We start from the raw sequence: 21,006 nt of genomic DNA on the forward strand, positions 1-21,006 counted from the left end.
TTCAGATGGACGAGTTTAGCTTGAGCGGCAGGAAGCGACAAGATGTGCCCATCATCGCCTCATCCATCATCACCAGCGGCCTCTCATCGGCTCATTTCAGTAACATTGCGCAAGAGAGAAGCTACGCGCAGAAAAGGCAAGGTGGCCGTAGACTGTGGACAGCTGAAAGAAACGTCTAGACCAGTGCTCCACTCTCGACCTTGGTTATGGGATCCCTGAGATCACAACTCATCTCTCAAGTTATGTATTGTGTGAGTGAGTGGGTGGGAGAACACAGTAGCGGGTGCGAATCTGGCGAGTCGTAAAAAAACTAAAAAAAGGTGGGGGTCGAGGGAATGCAGGAGCAATGTTTTTGGTGCTAGCTTTGTGTGCCGGATCGTCGAGGATGTACATGTGTGTGGTATTCATCGCGGTGGGTACTTGTCCTTACCGCACCCAGGGGTATTCCATCCCCCAGTCACGAAGATCCCCCACTTTATCGTGCTGAAACAACACTTTCTCAGAGCGGTGCGTACCTGGGGAAAGAGACGAATGGGAACGAGGCTCGGGGACCAGCCCAAGGTGCCGGACCTGTCGGTGTTCAGAAAGTGGTGACACCAGGTAGATGCCCGAGGGAATAAGTGAGCTTGGCACTTTTTCTGGCCCCAGTCCAGCATGGGTGGATCATGGGTAATCCCACCCAGTGCTAGGGAACAATGGTGCCGGTGAGAAGGCGGACAACCGACGGACTGCTGATGGACTGTGACGACACCCGGATGCGTGATGGCTTCTGTCATGGGTGACCCCTGGCCGAGGCTGGTGTTTCTGCGTCGGGCCCATGAAGAAATCATGTTGTGACGAGAAGCCGTGGCCCGACATGGTGCTAGAAAACTCGGGAGATGGCAAAGATAATTGCTCACGGCATCGGGTACAGACTCGAGCACCTCTTCCAGACAGAGGATATATAACAATATCCCCGAGACACTCCTAACAGCCTTAACCCTTGGCGGCAAAGCACATCGCTCCAAGACATTCGGACAACACACACGTATCAAGTCCTCTTTTCACTCTCTTTTCCTCTGTGATCAGCAGCACATCGGGGCAACATGGACGCCAACCACACTCAACATTGCTGTTGCTCCCGCCGGGAGGGCCCCCAGTCGCCCTTGCTTACCCCATCACCAGGCCCTCTTACTAGATCACTCCCTAGCACCCAGTCGCTCGCTTCCGCTTTGAGCCCGGGTGCCTCGACACCAGGCTCGTGGACCGCCCATCCGTGGTCTCCGGAAAGCGCAAACACTTCACCGCCTAGCACACGGTCAGGCTCGCCAGAGCTCAAGGTGAGGTTTCAGACAGAGAAGGTCGAGATTGCTCCACGAGTAGATGTGGCCGAGGTGCTCCCTACTGTGACCAAGTCAGTGAAGAGCATCTGCTTCGTCGGCGCAGGATTTGTTGGTATGTTTTCCGGTCCGATGTGTTCCGCGGAGAGAGAAGATTGTTGACTGTGACCATATAGGTGGACCAACTGCCGCCGTCATTGCCTACCACAACCCAGACATCACGGTCAACGTTGTTGATCTGAACGAGCAGCGAATTGCGGCTTGGAACTCGAGCCAGCTCCCAATTCACGAGGATGGTTTGTTGAAGGTTGTGAGGACAGCTCGCGATGGTACGGTGGACACCACGGTGAAGATTCCGGGGCTTCCTAGATCCTTCAAGCTCGATGCTCGCAGTCCCAACCTGGTATTCTCGACCAAGGTGAACGAGGCCATCGAGGTGGCCGATGTCATCTTCATCTGCGTTAACACACCCACCAAGACCTATGGTCTGGGAGCCGGGTCGATGGCCGATATCAGCATGGTGGAAAGTGCTAGCAGGACCGTGGCGCAACACGCCAAGAAGGGAGCCATCATTGTTGAAAAGAGTACTGTCCCATGCGGTACAGCTCGTGTCATTCAAGATATTGTAAGTGGCCTTGATTGAGATGTCTTGACTGGAGACAGGATGCTGACAGCGACTAGTTCAAATACTACCGCCCCAATGACGAGTTCGAGATTCTATCGAACCCCGAGTTCCTGGCCGAGGGCACCGCCGTCGAGAACCTCATGCACCCGGATCGCATCCTCATTGGCAGTGCCCGCACCTTGGCCGGCATGAAAGCGGCCGAGAGTCTCAAGAACGTATATGCCGCGTGGGTTCCTCAAGAACGTATCATTACTGTCAACACCTTTAGCAGTGAGCTGTCGAAGCTTGTCGCCAACACGATGCTGGCCCAGCGTATCAGCAGCATGAACGCGGTGAGCGCCATGTGCGAGGAGATTGGTCTGGGATCGGATGTGGACGATGTCAGCCTGGCCCTCGGACAGGATTCACGAATCGGGCCCAAGTTCCTCCAGGCCGGTGTGGGTTTCGGTGGGTCTTGTTTTGAGAAGGATATCCTCAACCTCTCGTATTTGGCAAGGGAACTGCACCTGGATGTGGTCGCCGACTACTGGCTAGGTATTCTGAAGATCAACGAGTATCAGCGTGAGAGGTATGCGCACAGGGTGGTCAAGGAGTTGAACGGATCGCTGCGCGGAAAGAAGATTTCCGTGCTGGGCTTTGCTTTCAAGGACGGCACCAACGACACGCGCAACAGTATTGCGGTGCACATCATCAAGAGCCTGGCGGAGGAGATGCCATTGGAGATTGGCATCTTTGACCCTGGGTGCGCCGCAAACGAGATCATGGAGGAGATTGAGAAGATCGGCTTGACCAAGGCGCAACTGGAGCGTGTCAAGATTTGCAGCAACTGGCGCGAATCTGTCAAGCAAGCGAGCGCTGTGTGCATCCTGACCCAGTGGAAGCAGTTCCGCGGCGCCCAGCTCGGTCGCTCGACGAAGAAACCCGTCAAGACACCGTCTCAGCCACTCACCAAGACCTTTGTTAACGGCAAGCTCACCGAGATGGCCATCTTGGAGCTGGAGGCCATGGTTGCGCGCGACCTCAACATTACCGACGAGGACCCTCTCCACAGACTCAAGCCCGAGGCTACTGCTGAGGGATTCGAGATCTTTGGTTTGGCGGCATCCATGCTGGAGGAAATCAGTCAGGAACCCGTCAACTGGGCTGAGGCCGCGTCGCTGATGCAGGAGCCCCGATGGGTGTTTGACGGGCGCAACGTCGTCGATCCCATTGAGCTCCAATCGCTCGGGTTCAAGGTCCGCGGCATCGGCAAGTGACTTTGCCGAATTGATAATAGTAATCAGGGACGAGTAATGGATGATGGATGATAGACGGAGCGCGGAACGGAAATATATACCGGGTAATTTTGAGTTTGGGTGTTTTTGGCGTCTGGTTGAGCGGCTTCATCGGCCTCACTTTTTGGTCAAATTGAACGGCGACATGGGATACAACAATTGGACGGGACAAGGGTACTGGACGGCTTTTATGATGTCAAGTCAGGTTTCGTGAAGAAAAGAAAGGGCTGGATAGGATTATTCTGCTGATGATTAGCGACGATTTGTTGCGTTCTCAGGTCGAACGTCTAATTGATTTTGCGTTGTTCTCTCCATTTGTCGCGACGAAACTGAAATTTGTGGTGATGGAATTGAGAAAGTGAGGGGGTTGCTCGGTGCTGGTGCCTGCCCGCCGATAAGGATGAGTGACGATAAGGGGGACTCCGCTTTCCAACCTAATACAGCTCTGTTACCGTAACGCTTAGGCCACATAGTTTTCTTGGGCCACAGATAAGCTGGTATTGTGAAAAGTTTTGTAAGATACCCAACGACTTCGGCAACACTGGACCCCACCCAACCCCACCCATTACAACAGGCAGACCACTCACTCACTCTCCTCACTCTCCGTAACGGCGTGACCGTGATTAACAGAACTGAACTTAACCACCTACCATCAGCAATCGTGACGACTTCCCATCTGCCCGGTTTGAAGGACTTTTGTTCGTGGTGTGATATTCTTCCGCTCCGACCGACGCACATTGGCAGATTTTTCCCATGCTCGGCAGCGGTCCGAACTCTCCTTCCGCCAACTGAACAAACAAACAAACAAACAAACACGCGATTCGGGCACTCTCATCTAATCTACACTGACACATTCGACATTCCAAGTCAACAGCCATCTGCTAGAGGCAAGTCGTAGGTACTTACCTGCCCGCCTTCTGTTTCTTGATCCAACACTCGCAAGCTTAGTACCTACCTAGAGGTACTCACTGCATTGACAACCACAACAATCTGCACCCGTTTTCAGCTTGCGACGCCAACCGAGGTGGAATACTGAAATCTGCCATGGGCTAACTCAATTGACACACTCACAGAATCAGAACAGTCCAGACCAACCGCGGCGCAGTACCGCAGCCTGTTGCTACACACATTAATTGTCCATAATCTGTTGGCTGCCACCCACATTCACCCCCAGACGAATATGGCGGGCAATAAAGACACACCGCGGCGTTCCCCATTGCGACGACTAGGTCATACTACTGCGACCATCCACTGTTGGCGGCTAACCCCGGTGGTGGCCGTGCTCGGACCAAGCGAGTAAGCGCAATAGACGCGCTACTGGAGAAGGTCCCATGTCTCGGCTGCCTCTCTCGACCCTTTCAACGTCGCCGACTTCCAATCTGGCATTTCGGAGAGATTCGGCGATATCCCCATCCACCATTGAGGCACGTCCTTGACGGCAACGGCGTTCTGCATACACGTCCGGAAGAAGCTCAACCATCATGCATGGCAGCTAGGACACCAGTCGAGACGAGACCCTCTTTTGAGTTGGCGGCTACAGACCTGCATTGCTGCAGGCTTGGGTGTTTCAACGTCCATCCTTCATATTCCAAATGGCTAGCCGGACTTTGACTGGTGGGCATAGCCGCCTGCTTCTTTCTAGGTCGTCAGCTCATCCCCCTAACCCAAGGGGTGTACATTTGGTCTCTGTCATGGCATCCAAGAGGGAGTCTACGAGGAGGTCCGAAGGAACACGATGCTTCTGGAATGACCAACATGAGCGGCCAGCCCCATCTCATTGACACATGCCGTTCCCTACACCTCTTCTTTGAGCAGAGGTCGATGGGCAGTGAAGAGACATGCAGGGGGCTGGCCCTTGCTCCCTTCAGCCGTGGCATACGAAGCTCACACGCAATCCACTACAACATCTTCACTTCGGTCAGCATTTGACACAGACAAACCCCCGTGTCATCGCACCTCCCCTCTCTGCCGTAATGCTGCCTGGAACTTGGTCATGCGGCTTAGGAACTCACATCAAGGACCTTCCTGGACAAGGCTGCGCGATGGTGTTGTCGCCCGCATCATTCCATGCCTAGCCCAGCGACACACTTGGAACAGCCGATCAATACGCTCATCTGGGAGCCAAAGTCAGCCTTTCTGGCGTGTTTGTGTCATCATTATCGTCTTGTACGACAAGCCCATGCACCAGCCCAAAGTACCAGCAAAGGTGGCCAGAAACTGCCAAGATGGAGCTGTCAAAGATGGCACTGGCAATTTCTTTTGCTTTCCAGAAAGGAACATGCTTTCGGGTCATTGGGCGCTTCGATTGGTATTCATTTTGCTGGTTCTGAAACGCGAACGGCACCGTTGCCAAACTCCTACATACGGCTTTCCCGGAGCACTCTTCCTTCTCCCACCGTCTGCCACAGCGCTTGGTCCATCAAGCGACTGGCACGACATTGCCTTGGCAGACGCCGGTTTGGCAGACGCCCTTTTGTCACTGTCGTGGAACTAACCTTCTGCAACAGAGGCTGAGGTTCACTCCGTGCTGAACATCATTAAGACAGACAGATGTCGGATACCCTTATTACATCACCCAGTCAGTCCTCGTCAAGTGACTCGATGATCAACATTCTAGATTGGCAAAGGGTGCGAAACCTGTCCCAAAGGGGAAAAGCTCAGCGCCCTCAGACCCTCACTGTGTCCTGAGGTCCTCCACGGTAGCCCCAGCCAAGTCCTCCCACTTTTAGGGCTGGAACCAATCTAGCAGAGCATAGCCCCAGACCTTCCACTTTGCAAGTACACTAGGCCGGGTCTTCGTCCAACGATGCAATGCCCCCGCGGCGCCAGCAATGGTTTGCTGCACGTTTGCCCTGTGTGTACCTGCTTTTGCACTGAGATCAAATCGCACCTATTGCACTCATCAATTGTCTACTCCAGCGCTGTCCTCGAATCGGGCGCTCTGCTTTCACCCACGCTAGTCACTTGCAGATGGCGATGACATGCCGGTGGTTGCGGGGTACCGTAATGCGGTTTGTTGAGATGACTGGCTGCTCATCCAGGCTGCCGAATACCTGTGGCGCTTGATGCGACAGGGTCGTCCTCACCCCTGTCTGCCCTGTCACACCCTTGAGAAGAGTCCGACACATGCGGTACGTACAGGGAGGGCAATGTGAAGGACTCGGGACACGAACGGTGGACTCCAGTGAGTCAGGACGCCGAACGGAGAACCATGGTCTGAAAGTGCTGTCGTCAGAAGATCTCCGAAATTTGGAAGAAGGTCCTACCCGGTGATGAACTCCGTACTTGGTAGGTCTGCACTGTACTGCTTTTCCGGCTTTTGCATCCAGAGTGAAAAGTATCAACGAACTCGATGTTGGCGCAGCATGTCTCCCTGGCGACAGCCATTTCGGTGGTGAACTTTTGTCCTTCTTACCACCTCTTCCGGCTTGAGCATACTGAATCCTTCGCACAGCCAATGGGTTGCCTCTGAAGGGAATCCTACTTTCATCAGTCGCCAACATTGACAAACATCTCCTTCACCACAATGATGGCAGGACGGTTGCGGGGAGGAGCGAGGGTGGTGTTGAGGGGTGGGCAACCAGGGGTCGTGATGGTGGGGAGTGAAGCCTGGAAAAAGTACAAGATGACAGGAAATCACAGGGCTTTAGGACGTCCTAGTCTGGGCTCCCTCTTGGCTCGTCATCCCTGCCCTTTCAACATCGCCAGTGTGGTGTAACCATTCCCATGTCCACCCTTTTCCTGATGCGGTCATCGTTTATCTTCGATCCAACATTTCTTCCATATTCTGGGATTTCCACCGGCGCGGAGAACCCCGGAATCATCCCAGCAAAAAAAAAAATGGGGAAGAGAAAAGGCGCGCCGTACTAGAACGGCTGATTACAAGAGTTACCACGATGTACTATGGTGATATGGGTAAGTTAAACCCGTGGATCAGGTCGTTGGACACACAGTGCCCACGAAGCTTTGGCTTTGGTGGTCAGTGCAAGATACTTGACAGGGAGGTAAAACTTTTGCTCGTAACCGCAGTAGGTAGCTCAGCCCTTCTGGGCTCGGGCTGTGCTGTTGATGATTGGACAGGGGGCGATGCAGCTCGTACTACACACACCCCCCCGACCCTCCACTTCCACCTCCACTTCGCTGAGAAGTGACTCTTTTGCCGACCGGCGGCCTGGAGGCAGTCGAGTTCGCCGGATTCTCATTGAAGCATGATCAGTTACTGCCTGGGGAGGGGTGTGGATCGAGGTGAACCTATGAGGCATCTCTTCGCTACACCCGTTAGTTCGTACGTGGGTCATGAACTGCCCCTGCGGACAGTGTGAGAGTTTGCGTGGCCTGGCACACGCCCAGGCTGCCCACATACACACCTACACCAAGTAGAAGCTGATGACACCTCTCGAGACTCCGGCTCACCTTTACCACACACCAAAGTCCATATAAGTTGCAGGCCGCCCGCCACTTGGCCCGACCTTGATCCTCACCTCCTCACCCTCATCTTCATCGACGAGTCAGTCACAATCTGTTGCCAACATCTCCAAACAGATTTACATATCAGGCCAAGGCCCCGTGATCCACACAACAACTCAACACAACAACAATATCAATACTCCAGTGACCTCGCCGCATCAGACTCCGTCTCATCGACAAGTTGTCACCCACAAACCCAACCACGACCGTCGTTGCATGTTCCCATGTCTTTGAGATATCAGTACCCAAAGGACAACTTTAACTCGGACACGGCCGACTGACATCGACTTCATGGATCGGTATCCGGACGTACGAATCGAGAACATAGTTTACGACCCCTCACATCATCACAAACACACTACATCATTGCCAACACCTCTTCCATCACCAGCCTTTGGCACCGAGTTTGAGCCTCATCGTCGATACTCGCACTCACATTCCCACCGGGGACACCTTGCTCCTCCGTCTCCTACATCTCCAGCATTTTCAGAAACCTTCTTATCTGGTACCAAAAACAACGACAAGATGTGCGTCAAGGATATCACCTACGACGCCTCCGCTCGGGTTGTCAACGAGACTGTTTTTGCCTGCAGGCCCGACGGATTGTGCGCTGTTCCGGAGATCAGGAAGCACTATCCGTCAAGCAGAAGCGAGCCCAGGTACGGCGGATACCTGCCTTCGCATCTGCCGCCCACACCTCGCGAATCCAAGGAGCCTTCGCCCATAGGCAAGCGGGACTCTGGTTACCTCCATGGAACTCGGGTCACCGACCCTGCGCGCTCCACCAAACACAACGACGATTACCCGAATTACAAGTATAGCAGCAGCCCAGCTGACAGCAAGCACAAGTCGGATGTTTATACGCGTCCCTCGGTCGTGCTCACGCAGACCCTCGGCGTCCCTCATGAGGATAAGACTCGTCGGCGCTCCCCCCACGATCGCGAACCCAGCCCCAAGCGCAGCCCTAGTATTCCCTACCGTGAGCACTCCAAGAGCGACCGCGGCTACGATGTTATCGTGAGCAACCCCACTGACGAGGACCGTCGACGTCGTCGGGCTCACAAGCCGTCTGATGCCGTTTCCACCACGGCCACTACCGGCATCCCTACCTCCTCTCGCCCTCCCCTCTCTAGCCACAACCCCGGCCGCTACGGATCCAGCCCCAACGGCCCCAGCGGCATGGAGTCACTCCGCCGGAGGAACAGCGTCTCTTCTCGTAACGATGATGCCGGCCGTACACCTCGCCCAAGAACCGTTTCGGGCGGATCTCGGTCTCGCGCCTCGTCCGTCGGCGTCCGCTTTGCTGATGAAGTCGAGTCCAAGATCAAGCAGCAGAACGCCGAGATTGCCAGCCGCTCCAACAAGCCGAGCACTGACCAGGGCACCAATCAGCCTGAGCTCAAGGGCATTCTTAAGAAGCCCGCTGGTGCCCGCGAGGAGAGCAAGGAGCGCAGTAAGGACCGCAACAACAACAAGGGAAAGGGAGCGGAGGTGGACATGACTGTCGAGGAGTTGAGGAGGTCAGTGGAGAGCTTGGGGCTCAGGGGATCTTCCACTCGGGACAGGGAGAGGGAGAGCAACGTCTCTTCGTCTCTCACCGGAACTGCAGTGGAAGGTATCGATTACGATCGGTTGAGGAGCAGGTTTGAGAGGGATAATGGTGGAAGCACTGCGCGGCACGGAAGGGAGAGGGGCCCCAAGGTATGGGAAGGGGACCGCTACAGCTATTATCACTGAGCGGTGTCATGGGAGAACGGGAGGAGCAACCACGATGAACAGAAACTTGAAAATCGACAAAACATAATCTTCGACGGCGCGATCGAAAGGTCGTGCCAGTGTATTATTCGGAAGATGTCGCATTGTGGTGTTTACCCCGCAATTCAGTTTTCGCGATTCCTTTACTGATCATTTACTTGAATCGGCCTTTTTTTTTCTCTTTTTTTTGTCTGGAATTCCTTAGGCTATCTTAGTTAACAAACATGACCTTGCTCATATGCACCATTTTGTTCCGTTTTGTCATTTTGCTAGCAACCGTCGCTGTGACTTTTCTTTTGATTTATCTCCCAATAATTCAGCTTCTCCCTTTTGCAACGCGAATAAAGACTTCACGTGTATGTCACCAAATGAAGTTATTCCCACCTTCACCTCCAACCCCAACCCAACCCTCACTTTACATGTACCTCCCACTACAACGCCGCGCTTACGCTCTGCATCGCTCCGCATGAGTAGCGCCCACCTGCCCTGTGAGGGCTCCTACTCTGCCACTTACCAACCTCTTGGGGTCAATCGCGGCGTCGAAAAAAAAGTACCATACAGTGAGTTCACTCCTATTGACGTTGCGACTTGGCGATGTAGCATCACGACCCTCCATGCATTTTACCTTTACACTACGTGTACATAGTACAGTCGAATAGTCGCAAAGCAAATGGTCAGCAGGCTGTCTGTCTCATGAATGCTTGGCATTTCAGGCACCGCCGCACCGCCGCACCGCTGTACATACCGCTGTACATGCCGCTGTACCGCCGCCTGCCAGCCAGCGGAGTGATTGATACAAGTTGGTTGCTTGATACAAGTCGGTTGATGCAAAGTTGAACACGGTTGTAACCGACGATCTTTAAGGGTCGTACGTATCCCGGTTTTCCTTTTAAGTTTACATGTACGATGACGAGAAGCATCGTATCCTACCGTGGTAGTGTAGTGTGGTGTAGTGGAGCGTTGTGTTCGGCGGCTCGGTTCATTACTATCTTGTTGACTTTAATAGAACAGGAACAGGTAGCATCGTACCAACACTACAACACGAAGAGATCATCATAAATGACCCTGTATATATCACGAGATTCGGTCCCCGTTTCTTGGTTGTGGACTCCTACTAGTGGCGAATTTTCAAGCCTCGTGTCCAAACTGCGAGAATAAAGAAGAAAAAAGGGGGTCTTGGATGATGTGCATCTTCATCTTCATCTTCATCTTTACCTTATCGTCATCGCCTCACTCACTGCTTTTCTTGCTTGGATCTTGTTTTTGTTTGCACTTTCGGGCGGGCAGACGGGCCTTTGCCCTTTGGGTGTATCCGATTTGCCCTCCTTGTAGCGAATGATCTGCGCCATTAGTTTGGGATCTCATGAACCCAAGCTGCCAAGGACTACCAAACAATGACCATTTTTGATGTTATGTTGCCTGCGCGCATTCCTTGAGCAATGACGACATTGGCCCACGAGGTGTCCTGGCAGACGGACTGCCCTCACGGAGTGTGGGCCGAGAAGGAGAAAGCGGAGGAGATCGCCGTCGGAGTTTTGCCCGCGTGGGCGCGTGTCTAACTGGTAGGTCCCTGTCTGTGTACATGGAAGTACTGTAAAAAGCGTCACTGTGCAGTAACAGACTTGGGGCAAAGTTGTATTTGTTTCTGTTAGGGTATGCATAGGTACCCCTCCTTACCGAGAGACACCAGCAGGACCCTGCGAGCACCACCTGGCAGCAAGCACCAGCAAGAAGCACCACCGCCCAGGCACCCACGCCTGCGCCTGCTTCCCAGCGACTGAGCTAGCAAAGACCCTGCCTGCCAATCCTGCACGCCCTGCACGCCCTGTAGTCTACGTACGGTCCCTGCTTTCCGAGACTTCAAGGACCCTGTTTTTCTTGCAGCGTTCCCCGACGGGCCCGGGCCCCTGTGCAAGCACTGCCGCCTACGCTACGCTAGCCACTACTCTAGCAGGTCTCGCCAGCCAGTCAAGTCTTCCTTGCCAGCCATTCAGCGAGGTCAGGTCAGGTCAGGTCAGGTCAGGTCAGGTCCAATGACTTACACGCTCTATACACTAAGGCACTAGGTCGCCGCATTTCCTTTTTGGGACGAGCCATCGGTCACCCAACAAGGTGAGAAACTTAGCACAGTGACATTGAAAACCACCCGAAACAAAAGGCCGAGGGTGAGCCACCTGTGGAGAGAAACAGACAGACAGACAGACAGACAGACAAGATGACTATCGGCGCTGATGCGGCGCGGAACTGGCATGTGGAAGACGCAAAAGTGTCGGCGGGCGCGAGGGGGGCGCAGGCAGCAGCTGTTTGGGTTTAGGTTTGGGTTTGGGTTTGGGTTTGGGACCATGAGTGGGTGGAGTTGGGGGCCGTTTTCGCGGTACCTAGTGTGTGTCAAAAGCACGTCGACTCTATAGATGCGATAAAAGCATGATGATGGTGGTTCAGCTGCTGGAGGCCGCTTTCCAGCTTGGCTTCTAGGAGATTACATGCCTCGCTGCAGTGTTGTAAAGAACGGTTCGGTTTCGGTTTCGAGAGGTTGGCATATTTACGAAGCGAAACGAAGCGAAACAACCACGTGTTCTAGGTGCTCTTGCCTCCTTCTGCCAGGAAGAAGAAAGACGCGGAATCGTATAATGCTATTGTTTTGACATTGTGTGTCGAGAGAGGGGAGGAAGGACTGCAGTCACCCCACAGGCCTGTATTCAACTGATGCTGTTACTCTATTCTGCTAGGGGTCAAATAGGGACCTACCCTAGGTACATACCTTGTAAACAGACATCGCGACGCAAGGAAAAGGACCAGAGTTTGAAGAAAGAGATGCACGGGAAGAATTACGGTTGAGAAGGTACTCACTCAAGCAAAGAATCTGGCATTACAGGTGTGTAAACTCCTACTGAACCGGGTCCTTGGTGCCTTTAAATGTTCGCTGTCCTTGTAATGTATGCTGAAAACCCCAGAGCAGCACCCAAGCAATCTTCTAGGCAACCTTGTCCTTCACCTTCCCAGCCGCTTCTCTAAGGTCCTTTACATAGCACTCGTCTGGATCCCAAATGGACAGTCTCATCGAACCCTCCGGCCAACTCGGCTGGAACGGCAGATTATCTACCCGGCCACAACTAGCCTCGTCCAGGTCAATGGTCGACCGCCCACACGAACACTCAATCCACCTTCCAACCGCGACTCCAGTCTCAGTATGGCATAAACACAACACGGTCTTAGAGAGACTGGTCGTCAGCCGCACCGTAGCGAGCAACGTCACTTGCTGAACACAATTGTACGCCGAACCACCAGGCCTTGTGGCCATGGTACACCGGACTCACCGTCCATACGGGTACGGACTCGAGCCAAGGCTACCTTATCACGAGTCACGGATCTCGAGTCGCGGCGCTCACCGCGAGGTCGTGAACGTGGCTGAGTAGCGGATGATGAGACGAGGCGAGGCTGGTGTAAACTCTGACATACCCTAGTGACTTGTTCCAAAGGTATCGGTGTGTCCAGGTGAGAAAACAGGGGGTTGACAAGGTGAGCAGAGAGATGAGCAGACAAGATGATGATGGTCGTGATGGTGTCCCGAGGATGACCACTGCGTAAGCATAGGGACTGTCCCTTGCAGTCTGCAGATCGCAGCCGAACTGAAAGTGGAGCGTAAGCGACTTGTGGAGGTAAGATGTAGTGTACCTGCGCCGCACAAGCGCTTATTTTTCCCCCTGTTGTCCTCCACTGCTTTTGACGACCTGATGATTTGAGTGCGTACTTGCGACTTTCAGCTGAGTTGTGTCTGTTGCCAGACCGTGTGATGGGAAAGGAGATGTGAGCCCTACAGAGGATGCGAGATTTGGTGATTGTGTTCGTGTCCTCGGATTGACTTGACAGTAACCTCGCACTGACGGAGCGAGGAAATCACCCTGTCCATCATCGGATATCGAGTAGCGAGAAATATCCTATTCTCGCTGCCTGGTACTCACAATGAAGCCGATGTTGGATTAGGCACCCGAGTTCTTCGGCATCGAATAAAGGACAGAAGCGAAGAAGCGAAGACGATGGAGAAACTGAGAAGACATTTGAAGAGAAGACACGTCTTTCTCATCCCTTGATACCTACGGATTGTGACAGCCAGACCACATCCGGAAGGAACTCGGATACTTGATGGAGCGACAGAGAAATATTGAACACCTGACGATAAAAACTTTTTAATGCCAAGTCCCGTGGCAGATAGGTAGAGGTAGAGGCATCCGCCGTATCAATGGCTCAGTGTTTCACCTGCATACACCTTCTTCTAACCTTGCTTGCTTCTGGCTGCAGATTGTATAGAGCTGGCGTATGTCGGAACTGCCACACCTGCATTCGTCGAACGCATTCGGCCATGAGTGACGACGGACGGCATCCGACATGAACACCAGACACCAACTTTGTATCGCCCTTGTAGTCTTGTGTGCTAGTGTGTGGTTGCGCGCAGTGTAAGAGGGTTCGGTAAAGTGTGCGACTGTCTCCAACCATCACTGCGCAAATGCGAGCGAGAAGCACAAAGGAAGGACACTGGGCAAGGCTGGCTGAAGGCAGCCCATGTCATACACCATCTTTTCCTTCAGATCGATAGTGGTGGTGGTGGTGGTGGTGGTGTGAAGAGACAGTGCGAAGAAGACGCTCGGCTGATGGTGATGGTGGTGGCGTGGACGGATCGTGTGGTACTAGTGTGGGTATAATGATGACATGGAAGGTGTGGTGTTTCTGTGCAGCCCACGTGAGCGCCGCGCTGTGTATCATTCCAGGCCAATTTCTCAACAGAAGAAAAGTTTGTGTCTCGGGATGGTGGCTTTTTTTCGGCGCCGGTAATGTCTTGTCCGTCATGTTCCTTCCCAACTCGACTGCGCGATCGCGATCTGTGTGTTTGTCGGTCTGCGGCAGAAACGCTCAACGGCCGACGCCGCAATCCCGACGATCTGGGACATGATTGGGATACAATCGTATTGTGTGCTCTTTCAGGTTCCGTTCTACGACTCGGGCTGAGGTTGCGGCGGCGGAGTGCCCATTTGCACTCCCGGTCCCAAACCGAAATCCGCTTGCACCGGTTCCGTAGCTGGAGCAGCCGCGGGGAAATCGGCCGGGAAATCAGCCGGAATCTCCAGTGACATGTCCTGAGCCGGGAACCCATCAGACCCGATCGAATCCATCGGCTTCTCAATCGGCTGTTGTGGCGGCGCCGCCTGCTCTTTCACTTCACCCACAACCTCGGAGCAAATCCCGATCCCCTTGACCAACTCCCCAGCCAGCACATCAATCCCTCCACTCTCCTTATCCTCAATGCCAAACCCGATAACCAGAACATCATCCAAATACCCATGATACCCCGCCCCTTGTTCGTCGTCTCCGTGATAATCACGCCAATTAACACTAGTCACATAAAACATGTCCGTTCTCTCCTGTCCGCCCTCCTCTCCTCTCTCTCCTTTCTTTCGCCCCTCGATCCACAGCGGCTTCCGCGACACCCCAAACACTTCAAAGCCCGGCGCTTTCTGGGAAAACAAAACCACGTACGGCTCATATTCCGAATGAAAGTGGTAAAACGTCTTGTACTGGATCATGGTCAAGACGTAGGTGTTCTCCTCCGTCACCACGCATGTTGGGTCGGAGCGATTGCACAGGGTGAGTCGCAGTGAGTTGGTCGATTGGTGGATTGACACTGGTTCTCCCGATGGTAAGGGAGGCAAGAAGTGAGAAAGACATTTCTCGTCGACAGCGGCAGAAAGGGTAGAAGAGGGGAGTGCAGTGGCGGACCCGTCATCGCGCAAGAGGGCGAAGGAGCGGTGCGGGTAAAAGTCGTAATGGATGTATGTCTGGAGTTGCTGTTGATTTTGGGGTCTGTGGTGGGATGAGTCTGGGGAGGAGTCGGAGGAGCCAGAGCCAAGTGGAAGGGGAGGCGCCCAAAACACGAACCAGTTTTTTTCTATCTCGCTCCATCCAGCCGGAATTCCTGGTTTCTCCTCGAGTCCGTTACCCTTATTCTCACCAGCACCCGCCGCCCTCAACTCCTCATTCCCCTTTTTCCCCCCCTTTCCTTTCCCTTCATCACCACCCCCATTATTCGCTCCTAGAGGTAGAACCCTACTAGGCCGCTGCAACTCCCCCGCAACCCGCCACCCCTCCCCCGCTCCAAACGCCCCCACTTGCACCCCCCACCACTCCACCACCACCCGGAAATCCTGCATCCACATCCCAAAGCACGTAAACTGCGAGTTGCTCCCGAAAATCGTATACGGCTTGCCGTCCCCTCCGTAAAACACTCGCGCATCATGCGGACCGACATTAAACGTCAAGACTCCCAGGAGGGGGCCCACGCAGTTATTTCCCGGTGTGGCGGATATCAGGAGCGGGTAGGGCGGGTGCTCTGGCAGACAGCGGAGGATTTTCTCTTTGGGAGAACTGGGATTGGAAGTGGAAGAGGGGATATCAACAAAAGAAGCGAGACAGTGGACTTCTGACGAGGTTGTTACGTGCTGAAACTTGTGTGGTGGTGGTGGTTTCTTGTTGTCGGTACCTGTGTTGGAGGAGGAGGAGTCGGAGTTGGCGGAAAGGGATGATGATTCTTGCCACTTTTGCGCGACGACGATGAAGATGCCTGGTCGGGTGGGGTGGGGGATGATGTTGGGGTTGAAAGCGGGTGTGATGATGATGTTTTCCTCTTCTCGCTCATCAGAGGAGGAGGAGGAAGAGAAAGAAGCGAATTGGATGCGAAAGTAGGCGCCGTTGGGGGTGGAGACTGAGTAGATTGTTTGATGGCTGTGGTGCATGTTCAAATCTGTCGTCGTCGTACTGTCGCCGTTTGAAGCTCCCGTCTGGGAGGATTTGGCGGTGCCATCTTTGGATGATGATGATGAAGAAGAAGAATTGCTGCTGCTGCTGCTGCCGCTGCTGCCGTGGTAGGGTACTTGGTTTCTTGATGATGAGGAGCCGCTTTGCCCGTCGGAACCACCAAAAGTGTCTCCGAGGAGGGAGGTTAGGATTCTGGTCCCGCTCGTCCCGGCTAGAGAAGGGAACACCCAGATGATGCGGGTGATGGAGAGGAGGCAGAGAAGGGAACCGATGATGAGGCAGAGACGTCTGAGGTCCCTGACAATCATGGTGGTGAAATCTTTCAGGTGTCGAGATGTCAATAGATGTGTGACAATGGACTGTATGAAAAGGCTCGAGTGTCAAATCAAACAAAGGTGAGCGAGACTACAAGCAAGCCAAGCCAGACTACTCGAATCACGATTTCTCTGACAAAGTACCGGGGACTGCCACCGGTCCTCGAGCCTCTGGAGTGGATTTGGATGGATAGAGTATTGGATGTACAGCTTTCCCTCGGTTCATTCTTCCAGGAAAGGTTTAGTGGACATGGGCTTGACCCCTTCTTCATCCACAGTTTTCGAGATGACATGCAAGTTTCCTGCCATATCATGTAGAGTATGTAGGTACATATGTAGTGCAGTGGCGGAGACCCTCGCTGCTTTCTTCCCCCCCCTGCATAGCGGATGCCCCAAGGTGGACGTGCAGATCAAGCGGGGGTTGGCAAAAGCTTGGTTGAACGTTGCTCGTTTTGTGATGAGATTTGTGGAGATTCGTGAAAAATATGGAGAGAAGTCCTTTGGTGGTGGTGATCCTGGATGGGAGACTGCTTCCTTCGTTTACCTTCTGGACAGTGACTTGTCCATACAAAATATACCACAAGAATTCGGGCCGTTCGTTGGAAATCTCGCCTAACCACTGTCTTTTGCGAGCATTAAATGCACAGATTAGGGACATACATCATGATGCATACATACACATGTCTGATCATGTACACTACCTCTAGGTACCTAGGTAAGCGAGCCGGCTTCCCAAGACCGACGACGGTCCGAGTTTTTGCGGTACTGTACAGGTAGGTATAGGTAGGTACGATCAACAGCAAGCAGCACGCACGTATCGACAACAGACCGACGTTCCTTCCTCGGCAACTATGTAGAGGTATGTATGTACTCTACTACTGCGTACCCACATAACAGTCAGGAACAAAACCACATGAAAGCGATGTCGATAGCCAGGACCACCACCCACATTTCTCTCTTTGATAGCGTCTCCGGCCAGAGTTACGCTTTCGAAAAAAAAGAAAAAAAAAAGAAAAATAAAATGCGGCGGTGGGTTGGTTGCCTGCACGCCCGAGGAGCTGAGGAACGGGAAAAAAAGAAAAAAAAATGACTGTTGTTACATCCTCTCCGGCCCCGCATGTCCTGATGTCCTGCACGACAGTTAAACGACAGTTAAACGAACGGACACCACCACCTTGATGATCTGATTACTTGCCCTTGTCCGGAAGTTGCTCCGTTTTTTCTCAGAGCTTCCTTTTGTGTAATTTGCAATGTAACATAACTCGTGCATGCGATCGACGTCACTGGGAGGGAGTGAGTGTGGTGTGGATTTCGTGGGATTCTTTCGTTCAGCTCAAGCGACCATCTTGGTCAAACAACAGGGGTCGTGGGGGGTTGGGGGTTGGGGGTACGACGCTATGGTCGCATTTTATGTTGGACACATGTGATGAGGGGAATCTAACGAACGGAACCATGGACGGAGCAACTGGATGGATTTGGATTTTGATGGGACGGTACGGGGTTAGGCACCGGTTGGTTTTGTCTTTGTTTTTTGGTTTGAACAACGAAGTCAAGTAGAAATCGAAATCGAAATCGAAATTGAGATCGTGTGAATATCCAATCCGATAATGTGTGATTGCTGTCTAGGTATAGATTTGTGCGCGACTGTAAAGAAATTCCAAGCAAGCTCCTCTCATGTCCTGATTATGTCGTATTCGTTACATACATGACTTTACATATCCTGATTCAAGGTAACCTAGTGGGCTGCTGCCCACTTCCCAACACCTGCTTGTAAAGCCAATTGGGAAAGGTAACGCTGGGCTCGTCAAAGAGCCTCGTCGAGATCTCGGCGACGTACAAGGTCAATGGCAAGAGGATGATATGCGGCAGCAAGAAGGCCATCTCAAGGCCAAACGGTCCAGCCATGGGCAAGGGGAACTTGTTGACCCAGTTGGCCAGCATGGTAATCTGAGGCTCCCTGGCCCAACCAACAGCCGTGTAGATTCTGTCGCCAATCGTCCAAAGAATAGGACCATGGACCAGGTAAAGCGCAAAAGAGATGCGACCCAGGTACTGGCAGAAGCGCGTCTCAAAGAATCGCTTGAGCCAGGGGATGCGTGGAACTGAGACCACCAAGAAAACACCAGCCCAGAACAGGTAGAACCACTTGTAATCGTAGACAGCCTGCGGCTTGAGGAATGACAGGTAGTACCACCCAGGAGTCTTGGCCAGGTCGTTGATGTCCTTGGTGTGAACGGGCACGCCTCCGAGGTAGAAGCTGACTACAAAGAGGGAGTAGAAGAGGTGCTTGCTGAATGGCTCGAGCTGAGTAAGGAAGCTGGGCAGGTCATCCTTCATAGCCAACAAGTCCAGATCGTTGAGAAGCATACCGGCGCTAAAAAGGGCGTAATGGGTTCCGTCGACAATGTAGACAAAGTAGAAGATCAAGGCGACCTGACACCACAGCCTAGCCTTTCTTGTGCATCGCGAAAAGGCGAGAAGACTGGTGTAGATGACCATGGACCCCCTGAATTCCACCGGGATGGACCACAGATGGAAGTTGTAGCTCAGCCAGGGCTCGCCGCCGAGGTGGTAGATGAAGCTGAAATTCTTGACCTCTGCGTACCACCACCAGAACTCGTCGTGGTAGTTGGACTGCGGTTTGGCCGAGTCGACCCAGATGCCAAAGGCATGCCATGAGGTCATGAACAGGAACGTGGTGGCAATCAGGGGCATGAAGAGCCGCAGCCATCGTCGGAACAGTGCCGACGCCAGGTTATCGGCCAACGTTTCTTGTTCGCCGGCGTGGATTAGGCGCATGGGCTTGACGGAGAGGACGTAGCCCGAGATGACGAAGAAGGTTGCGACGGCATAGTGGCCGCCGCCAAAGAAGTTGCGGACAAAGGGAAGGGCGCTAAAGTAGTGTTGGCCGTCGAAACCGTAGCCTTGCTCGAAGATGGCGTCGCGCACCAGGCCATGCGACCAGAGTTCGTGGTGGTGCCAGTAGACGAGGAAGGCAGCGAAGCCGCGCAGGCCGTCGAGGTAGGCCGTTGGTCGCAGCTTTTCGGGCGCATCGAAGCTGGGCAGGGCAAACACGGTTGTAAGGCGATTGACGAGGCCCGAGGCCGTCGAGGAAGGGATGGTCAGGGCCGTCATGATGGCGATGATGGGCTTCCGCAGAAGAGGGAAGCGACACGAGTTTCGGTTGTCATGCCACTTTTCGGGGTCGTGGGAGGTGTCGACGAGGTCGTGGTCGAGATCGCCAGGCATGGACACGGAGGGGGTGAAACAGAAGACGCGACTGCTATCTGAATCCAAGCCGCGTACCAACCTCGAGCTGAGGCGGTTGTGGTTGGTCGGGTTGGTGAGTGGCTTGGAGGGGGGAGGGGGATTGGATGTGATCGGATGCGCAACCGAGAAGTCACAACTTTAATGTTATTGGTGTCCAGTGTTAGCTGATGACCCCTGCCAAGTCCACTGAAAGCGTATCGTTACAGGGAGACAAAGCACTTGTCGCGAGTATTGATCCACTAAAGGGTGGGGGTTAATGGGGGATAGTGGCCGCTAAAGAAAGGGAAGCCGGCGAATGGAATTTGGTGCAATGTCCGAATCGGGTTGCTCTGTGGCTGGAGAGTTGCTTGGCGGGCTGAGGACGGACTTGTTGTGGCGGGTTTGTAGCTTGCTTCCCAGTTGGCTGGACGGTGATTGACGTATGTTGGCAGATACAAATTCCCGTCGGCAAAATCTTCTTTTCAACATCTGGCACCTCGATTCTTGGAAAGGTAAAGCAAGACTTGGAGTGATGTGCAATTGATAAACACCCGCTCAAGAGGGAATTGATCAGTGCACGTCAGATACGATATGCGGGGGAAGTGCGGAAGGAAGTGGAGAGAGCAACGGGGAGGTCCTCGCTTGTGAAGATGGAGAACGGAGATGGGCCGGGGCCGGGGATGGATCAGATCAGGGGACCGTCAGGGTTGTTTGCGGGGGAGAAGTGAGGAGATGAAAGGCACGAACACTCCATGACAGAAAGTCCAGCCAAAGTCCAGAGCTGCGAACAGACATTTGACCGTCTCTTTGACTTTCCAACGACAGTTTCTCCTCATGGCCGAATCCACATCTTCAGTTGTCCTCAACTTTCGACACACTTTGCCGGACAAGTGAATGTTCGGAATCCGGGGTCAAAGGGAAGAGTCGAACCCCGATTATTTCAACATCATGCCTCTTTCCAAGACAATTCAGTGCTTTCCACGGTACATGCCCGTACATGGCATCACTTTCACATGATGCGCTCAAGCGCCGCCTAGGTAAGCAGCCCGTCTCGGGTTCCACTTTGAAGAATATCTGTAGGGTGGACCCCTGTCACAAGCATATAGAAAACCACGATTTGCTCCGGGCTGGCAAAACCACACTCTCCCACATTACAGTACAGTTGTGTTCTAACCTGGGGCTAGAAAGGGAAAAGG

General features: G+C 53.4%; 4 protein-coding genes across 4 annotated transcripts; 2 read left to right on the forward strand and 2 right to left on the reverse strand.

The window, feature by feature from the left end:
- Positions 1-332: 332 nt before the first annotated feature.
- On the forward strand, positions 333-3,672 carry NCU08228 (UDP-glucose dehydrogenase). Its single transcript, XM_954225.3, has 3 exons — positions 333-1,434; positions 1,496-1,944; positions 2,001-3,672. Exons 1-3 carry the CDS (start codon positions 1,086-1,088, stop codon positions 3,198-3,200), a joined length of 1,998 nt encoding a protein of 665 aa, XP_959318.1. The 5' UTR covers positions 333-1,085; the 3' UTR covers positions 3,201-3,672.
- Positions 3,673-7,569: 3,897 nt separating this feature from the next.
- Positions 7,570-9,820, forward strand: NCU08229 (hypothetical protein). Its single transcript, XM_954226.3, has one exon. The coding sequence runs from the start codon at positions 7,977-7,979 to the stop codon at positions 9,420-9,422; it is 1,446 nt and encodes a 481-aa protein (XP_959319.2). The 5' UTR covers positions 7,570-7,976; the 3' UTR covers positions 9,423-9,820.
- A 2,440-nt stretch (positions 9,821-12,260) lies between these two features.
- Positions 12,261-17,008, reverse strand: NCU08230 (hypothetical protein). The gene has a single exon (XM_954227.2). It carries the CDS (start codon positions 16,553-16,555, stop codon positions 14,429-14,431), a length of 2,127 nt encoding a protein of 708 aa, XP_959320.1. The 5' UTR covers positions 16,556-17,008; the 3' UTR covers positions 12,261-14,428.
- Positions 17,009-18,014: 1,006 nt separating this feature from the next.
- Positions 18,015-20,071, reverse strand: NCU08231 (acyltransferase). Its single transcript, XM_954228.3, has one exon. It carries the CDS (start codon positions 19,808-19,810, stop codon positions 18,287-18,289), a length of 1,524 nt encoding a protein of 507 aa, XP_959321.2. The 5' UTR covers positions 19,811-20,071; the 3' UTR covers positions 18,015-18,286.
- Positions 20,072-21,006: the final 935 nt, after the last annotated feature.

This window comes from Neurospora crassa, linkage group III, assembly GCF_000182925.2.
Source record: "Neurospora crassa OR74A linkage group III, whole genome shotgun sequence".
NCBI classification, from domain to species: Eukaryota; Fungi; Ascomycota; class Sordariomycetes; order Sordariales; family Sordariaceae; genus Neurospora; species Neurospora crassa.

Excerpts from the sequence above, each read along its gene's own strand:
- NCU08229 (XM_954226.3), top strand. The coding sequence starts at position 7,977 with ATGGATCGGTATCCGGACGTACGAATCGAGAACATAGTTTACGACCCC.
- NCU08231 (XM_954228.3), bottom strand. The coding sequence starts at position 19,810 with ATGCCTGGCGATCTCGACCACGACCTCGTCGACACCTCCCACGACCCC.
- NCU08230 (XM_954227.2), bottom strand. The coding sequence starts at position 16,555 with ATGATTGTCAGGGACCTCAGACGTCTCTGCCTCATCATCGGTTCCCTT.
- NCU08228 (XM_954225.3), top strand. The coding sequence starts at position 1,086 with ATGGACGCCAACCACACTCAACATTGCTGTTGCTCCCGCCGGGAGGGC. Across the intron at positions 1,435-1,495 it reads CGTCGGCGCAGGATTTGTTG|GTGGACCAACTGCCGCCGTC; the intron begins GTATGTTTTCCG and ends GTGACCATATAG. Across the intron at positions 1,945-2,000 it reads CTCGTGTCATTCAAGATATT|TTCAAATACTACCGCCCCAA; the intron begins GTAAGTGGCCTT and ends GACAGCGACTAG.